Source organism: Berghia stephanieae, chromosome 8, assembly GCF_034508935.2.
Source record: "Berghia stephanieae isolate SIO BIC M18660-M18661 chromosome 8, UCSD_Bste_1.3, whole genome shotgun sequence".
In the NCBI taxonomy this organism is placed as follows: domain Eukaryota; kingdom Metazoa; phylum Mollusca; class Gastropoda; order Nudibranchia; family Aeolidiidae; genus Berghia; species Berghia stephanieae.
In genome coordinates, this window is record NC_088367.1 from 405755 (window position 1) to 413870 (window position 8116).

General features: G+C 37.8%; 1 protein-coding gene across 1 annotated transcript in view; it reads right to left on the reverse strand.

The window, feature by feature from the left end:
• Positions 1–481: 481 nt before the first annotated feature.
• Positions 482–8116, reverse strand: part of LOC144977933 (uncharacterized) — an 18057-nt gene continuing 10422 nt past the window's right edge. The window contains exons 3-4 of the mRNA XM_078923344.1: positions 7222–7322; positions 482–1110 (exon numbers count right to left, since the gene is read on the reverse strand). Of these exons, the coding sequence (XP_078779470.1) occupies positions 602–1110; positions 7222–7322 (610 nt within the window). The 3' untranslated portion in view covers positions 482–601. The remainder of the gene's footprint in view (positions 1111–7221; positions 7323–8116) is intronic.

The following is an 8116-nucleotide window of genomic DNA, read 5'->3' on the forward strand; positions in this document are numbered from 1 at the left end:
GCAGTGTTGACAGGTACCGTACTACACACATAAGTAGCTGTCAATATCACTGTAAGTCATCAGTTGTTGAAATCACCGGGCGCATAAATGAAACAATTATTTAATTTTTCTTTCGTTGGCTGGGTGAAATTAGTTCGAGGAAACCGTGTTTGAGCTAAAAATTAGTTCGCTGGAAGGAATAATAATAATAATAATAATAATAATAATAATAATAATAATAATAATAATAATAATAATAATAATAATATATTATTATTATTACGTATATACTTTATTCATCCAAAAAAAAAAAATGGAATTGAATGATAACAAAAAATAATAAGGACAACAACTCTGGATATTTGAATGAGTTCGAGGAAACCTTGCCTTGCCATAACGAGGTGATAGGGAAATGGGGAGGGGAGGGGGGGGGGGGGGTATTTTGTATTTAGTTCCTATTTGAAGCTGCTATAGACTCGTGTTTTGTTTATTACTACTCAATAATGGTGATTGGTCGTAACGAATGTGACAATTTTGTTATAGTTGATAAGGAGAGGGTTTATCCAGCTCGACATAATATCACCGTCATGAGGGCACAGGTCACGATTTTAAAGTTACAACTTTACAATTGGAAACCTGTTTGCACCTTCAAATCAAAGACGAAGTTAAAGAACCGGAAGAAGAAACCGTCTCGAGAACAGCCTGGAAGTTCACCAAGTGCATTATTGACGCAATTTTTGAACAGATCAAAGTTGAGATCTGTTGCCGTTACATCTCCGCCCAAGCCGCATCCGAACATTCTCTCTTGGAAATCGCCTTGATAACAACTGGTGTCCCTGAAGTTCTCTCTTTCGGAACACATCTTAGTAAGCACCCGTTCAAGAAAAATGACTCCTGATACAATCCTTTGGTCGTCACATTTGTCATCCAGGCACTGTGTTTGGTAAGAGCACCAACTGTCCAGGTGGTCATAGATTTCTCCAATACGGAGTTGTGACAGGACAGCCAGCAACTCTTCTGCCATCCCGTGTTTGTCCCCGGCGCATAACAAGACATCCATACAGTTAGGGTTGTCGGTGTCAGCATCATTGCCCATAGTAGTGTTGAACTCCCTTGACGCAATCACCAAATCTGTAGGAGATTTTAAAAAAAAGAGTTTTTATATAGATAATATGAAGATGACGTCACTCAGGCCTTTGTTATTGCTTTTTGCCATCCGCGTTTATGAGTAATTCTCACTAAACTGTTTTAACAAGACTATAAACGTTCAAGATTACGCATAGTTTTGTGTGTTGGTCCGTTATACTTCCGGGGGCAATGTTGTGAGCTTCTTAGCCAAGGGCATACTATCTATAGAGCAATATCCACTCAACGTGCTCGAAGCGCTTTTTTAAGGGGACCCTGGCCAACAGCAACACTTAACATGTAGGACGAGACAGGACGCCTGTTTGGCGATATTACAATTTTTTCGGAGAGAGACAACGCTGTTAACGGCCAGGTACTCATTTTATACCTGAGTACGGTGAGAGAATGTGAGCAAAGAGCCTTTTCCAAGGACTCAACTATGCACCGAGCGAGGCTCGAACCCAGGACATTCTGATCCGAAAGCGAGTGTCAGTGTCATACCACTAGACCACATAGTCGCACAAAAAAAAAAAGCAAAAAAGGTAAAGTAGTGGTAGTCCTTCAGAGACATTAGGGCCTGGAGCCGGAATTAATCCCACTTTCTATAGTGTGAACTGGACAGTAGCAATTGCTTGCTATCCTTTGGATAGGACTATAGTTTATCGCAAAGTGATTTCCGCCATTATCTAACAGAAACAGCTACCTAATCGTTGTTAGATGGACAGGAGAATCAGAAAAACATCTCGACTGCACCCGGGATCGGTCTAGGTCCAAACACGTGTGAAGCGAGTGCTCTACCAACTGAGCTACAGGGACCCCCATAGGAGATCAACGTGAAATATAATTTTTTAAATATAATTTGTTAGTGTCCATTTATAATAGTAATAGGGAGCGATAATTTGGACAATAAAGATTGAAAAAGGCGTGTGTGAAACATGACCAGACATATCAGACAGAAAAATACATACAAGAAAAAAAAAGCACCTCAACAGAAAGAAAAATACATGAAAAATTATCCCCCCCCCCCCACCCCGCCCTTCCCAGCCTGTCTCGACTAGGGGATCGAACCAAAACCTCTTGCTTACCGGTATTCAGGAGGTCTGAGGTTCGATCCCAAGTCGGGGCAGGCTGAATTTATGTAATAATTTTTTTTAAATTGTATTTTTATTTCTGCTCTTTCCGTCACTGTTTCAAACACACCAACGTTTCATATTTGCAGGTCTGATAACCCAATTCATTTTTGGCCCATTGTTGTTATGGAAATATCAAAAAATGAAACTAAATTAAATATTGTCCATTGCAATAATGTTAAACTAGGCCCAAGATTGGGTTCGGGTGTCAGACTTGTATATTTGTACACGTCGATCCACACCTTTTCAGATCTTTATCTTATACCCGTGCATGCATAAATAGTCACCGGTTGGAATCTCAGGTTCCGGCGTTGTGTCCCTGGACAAGGCCATTTACATTTATTATTGCACTCGACTCGGGTGAAAATTTATATCTGGTGTAGACAATGATTCATTTTATACGAGTGATATTTTTAAAAGGCGCCAAGCAGACTATTCACACTTCACAGAATAGAAATTATATTCCATGTCCCCTGCTGCGGATGGCGGTCAGTACGGTAAACACGTGAAAAAGAGCGTTTATAAATATCATGTTTATTAATTAAAAAAAAAAACAAACTAAAAACAACAACTTAAGCATCGATATAGTGCAATGTACCTACTTAATATGCTCAAAGCGTTTTACAACTAATCACAAGTCAACAACACTTTACATGTATTACGCTGCTACAATAGGGAAGAAAAGTCGTGCTGTCAAACCCTCAATTCTTTTGTTTCTAAAATCCTTGAGTGTTATGTAACAAGTTCTTCTGAGCACTAATAATGAATGGGTTACATAAAGGTTACATAACTATTTCAGTAGCAGGATGTATAGGCAGATTCTTGGGATTACGGAACATAAAAAAGCGAGGCACAATCACTAATTCTACTGCTACCTAAAAAAGGCAATTTAAGAAAATGCAATAACTACAGAGCAACAAGCCACCCCGGCAAAATAGTGCTAAACATATTACTTTACAGGGCAAGAAACAAAACAAGTGGAAAAGGCTGGCTTTAGGTCTGACAGGAGTACAATTCAACAAGTCGTTTTCAATAGTCGTCTGTTGACAGAAACATACTTAAAACACCAACAAGAATTATTCCATCACTTTATCGACTTCAGAAAAGCATTCGATAAAGTTTGTCACTGTGGCCTTTGGAATACACTCAGAGACTTTGATTTTGATGAAGGGATAATGATAACAATGGAATCACTCTATGAAAATGCAACAAGTGCTGTACTACTTAACAATGAGATAGGAGATCCATTCAAAACTACAGTTGGTGTCAGGCAGGGCTGCATTCTTTCACCTACCCATTCAACCCTTTTCGGCAGAGTTCTCTGCAACCTTCGATTTTGCGGATGACATTAGGCTTTTAACGAAATCGGGTCGAACGAGACGCCGAACGCCGAACGCGAACGGATATAGCCTTCTCACGTGACCATGAACGAGATCTGGATAGTGAAGACTCTCAAGCGGTATACAGCATCGGATCTAAGGTCACGTGATAGAGGATAGCTTGGGTTGCTGTTGGCTTGTGTTAGGGGAGGAGCAAGGTCAGTGTCATTCAATAGTATATAATTGTGCACGTGGCGCTCTATACAGAGAGAAAATTATAAATTGATGACGGGCGAAGGTGGGGGGAGGGGGGGGGGGGGGGTTGACCCACAAACGATCGAGGTGTTGGGCTTCGGGTAGACCATGATACGAAATCAAAGAGAAAAGGCCGCTGGTACTTGGATGGTGGAAATGGTTGGGGGTGGGGGGGGGGGGGGTAGTGACAATCAGCATGGGATGTATATATTAACATTAATAATATAGGCAATAGATGACCAGGGATGTGTATTGTTTGTATATTGTTTGTATATGTTTGTGTGTGTGTGTGTGTGTGTGCGCGCGTGTGTGTGTGAAAGAGATTACACAAAAAATACCCATCTCGGGAGCTACCAAATGATTACGTATACGATAAATTTGAAAACCACATTGTTGAACAGCTTGCAAAAAGGAGAACATTTATCTTTGTTTCACAAAAATAGGTTTGGAAATAAAAAAAATTTCTAGTAGATTGATTTTGAAAAAAATATTGCTCAATTTTTAAAATTTAATGATAGTTTCTTTATTTTCCGGTCGGTTTTCTTGATTTATATCTCATTTTTCAATTCTCAATGCGACGAGCACACTGATGTATCTCGTGTGATTCAAAAGCGTTGTTTGTTTTTTTAATATATATATATATATATACTGAGAGTCCTCACTAATTAATTCCTGAACGTTGATATGGTGACGCATTTATTACATACAAGACCTTGCAGTCGAGTCGGCAGGGCTTTTGGGTTACACAATCACTATTTACCCATCGGTCAGCGGTACTCTTTGATGTATACAACACTCACCGCCTTTACGCAAAGCCGCCTGCCCATAAATCAAGAGATGGTCTCCTAACTGTTCACAAGCGAACTGTCAAACGAGCAATCGATGATTGGATAAGAATCTCAAGATCTCATATAATAAGGTAAGTTTTGGAGAGGTGATATCCCCCACCCGTCATCGGACAGAACTTTCATTGCGTTATATCATATTAGCTCCGCCTCCTCTTTCTATTCCGGAGTGACGAGATTAGACGAGAGGAAGCGAGAAAAAACTGATCACGTGATCGGTAAGTCGTTCGTTCGGTGTCCGTTCGGTGAGCAACTATAACTCTGTATTGACGTGATGGCAGCAAACGAACGTGAATTACAGTCACTGACAGATCATCTATCAGAAACAGCGTGTACATACGGGACGGAGATCAATTCCGAAAAGTCACAAATTCTAGCAAACAGCCGAGACGAGACAACCCTCAGAACGGTGAAAACCTAAAGCAAGTCGCCTCATTCAAATACTTAGAAGTGTTGCTCACAAAAGATGGGACTAGCATAGCAGAGGTGAAAGTGAAAGTTAGAATTGGAATGGCAACAGTTTAGTGCCTAGGGTAAGTCGGGGACAGGGGCGTGGCTCTATTGGTTCAAATGGTGCCTGGAACCACATCCATGTTTTAAAAATGGATAACAGCATTTTTTTAAATATATAAAACTAAGAAATGGTATATATCGCCTTTTATCAACAGTGCGAAACAGACTCCCTTTCTGTCACAACGCCTTCTATCCACGCTTTTCTACCGATTCACACAGTCCGTTGATGACTGTCAGCGACTGTGTACCCTGGCTGAGCGAGTGACTGGATTTCCCCACTCAAACGAGTGCAAGGAGCGGATTGTTGCTGGCACCATTTAAGGCTATTACTATAATGTACTATAATGTTGCCACATTGAATACCTGGCTCGAATTTTTACCATCTTCACATACAAGAAAAAACCCGCCTCAGGTGCCGAAAAATGTTTGCTCCAACTCTGTTGGACTGGGGGAAAATAGCTAATGTTGGTCATTTACGTCCTAGTCATAGTATGGTAACTTCGACCATCTTTATTATTATCGAAATCACGATTATTAACAAGTTCATTTGTTTCTCTCTCTCTCTGTGTCGTGATTATTGTATATATTAATTTATTATTATTATTATTATTATTATTATTATTATTATTATTATTATTATTATTATTATTATTATTATTATTATTATTATTATTATTATTATTATTATTATTATTATTATTATATTATTATTATTATTATTATTATTATTATTATTATTATTATTATTATTATTATTATTATTATTATTATCATCATCATCATCATCATCATCATCATCATCATCATCATCATCATCATCATCATCATCATCATCATCATTATTATTATTATTATTGCTGCAAAAATTGATATGAAGGAATGTGAACAAGTTAAGTCAAACATTTCTTGATAGTGATGCTATATGCTAAATGCATGATCTTCGCGTGAATATGCGTGTTTGACTTTGTGTGTGTGTGTGTGTGTGTGTGTGTGTGTGCGTGCGCGTTAATCTCACATACACACACACACACACACACACACACAGATAGGTAGATAGATAGATAGAGAGAGAGAGAGAGAGAGAGAGAGAGAGAGAGAGAGAGAGAGAGAGAGAGAGAGAGAGATCTTGTATGGTGTCATGTTTGATTTCTGAAGTGGAATGGGGCTGTTTCATGACGTAACTACAGTACTCTTTTAATAGGCCATGGGCTGTTTACATTCTTACGCTTTGTAAGTTTTGAAATTACCCTTTGTTGGATTGACATTCAATGTCTGCATGTGTCCCTTTAGCCATTTCCCTCAGTGTCCAAACTCCAATTAATATATTCGTTCGTGATTTATATAAACAAACTATTGAAAAGATTTGCAGGAATAGAAACATCACCATGCAAATTTACTTTACAAGTATGTAAGTTTTTTTTTTTCTTTCTTTTATATTTACACATGTAGCATGTGTAAGTCATTTTCGTCTGGCACCACTTTATACGGTAAGCATGCCACGCCGCTGGTCGGGGATATAGTAAAAGTGCTAGTTCGAAAGATACGGTGGGAAATGGAAGTTTGATTCCAAATGGCTTATATTTTGGGGAGTAAATAATGCAATGGGAAGTGCATTGAGTATAACAAATTCATGGAAATGCGATATTTACTGGTCATGTATGTATACTTCAAAAGGGATGAAAAGTGTGATGTTTAAAAAAAAACAACAACAAAAAAAAAAACGGAATAAATGCTTGTCGCCAATAAAGATCATGCATTCTCGCTCTTGTACGTCCCTACTCCTAAGAATCTGACTTGACACCCTGTTACTAAAATAGTTATGCCACCTTATGATTCAATATGTAACCCATTCATTATTAGTTCTCTGAAGGACTGGTTTCATAAACACTACCAAGGATTTAGGAACCACAAGAGGAGAGGGTTTGATGTCACGACTTTTCTCATTAAACGAACAAAAGAAATTTTTTTTAAAAGGCTTGTATTCAAACCAGCATATAGCCTATAAATGAATGAATGAATGTTAAATGTATGAAAGAATAGAGTAAATTCTCTCACCTTGGCCATGAAGAGCTGTGAAAACCAGCAGGATTCCAAAACGATAAAGACATCTGCATCTTGGTAGCTCCTTTTCTTTCTTATCTCCGATAAAAGGATCTCTACAAACAGGAGAGTAGACGAAATCTTTCTGACAAGGGATCGTTTGTATCAATGGAGACAAGTCCCTTCTACTTATACCATTCAGTCATTGCCCGCGGTTTTTAATTTTTTTTAAAATATTTTTAAAATTATTTTTTTCTCCTTCATTTTAAGAATGAATGATATCCATCATGATAAGGTGAATACTAAGCAAAATAAAAAATAAAAATAAAAACAATAAAAAAAAAAAAAGAAAGAAAGAAAAGGAGTAAAAAAATGCAATAAAATATGAAAATTACTCGTCCTAAAATTACAAGCCTGTCCAATAAAACAAATTGAAAGATAATGTTAGACAAGTCCCTTCTACTTTCATTCAGTAATGGTAGTATAATGACCACAATTATATCCTGTTCTTGAAAAAAAAAAACTCAAAAAAACTAACACATATGTGACCTTTCACCTCAAAACGGTATTAAGTCGGGATGGTTAAGATGTTGAAAATTGAATTTATAGCCAGAAATATCAGACTTGTTTTGAGTTTGTATGTTTTATTGAGGAGAATCGATACCATATTTTAGGGTGCTAATGCCAACAATTTATATTTTTGACCAGTTTAACATGTATTTCAATTTTTAAGCATCTGGTTCGTTCCGACATAATACCGTTTTGAGACGATGGGTCATATATTTTTAAAAATTGGTTAGAAAACGGGTCCTTCAAATATCGATCGATTAGAATGACCCTCATCTTGACAAAACCTCTCAAACCTGGGGCTTCACGAAGTCCCAGGTTTGAGAGTATTTGCCAAGACGAG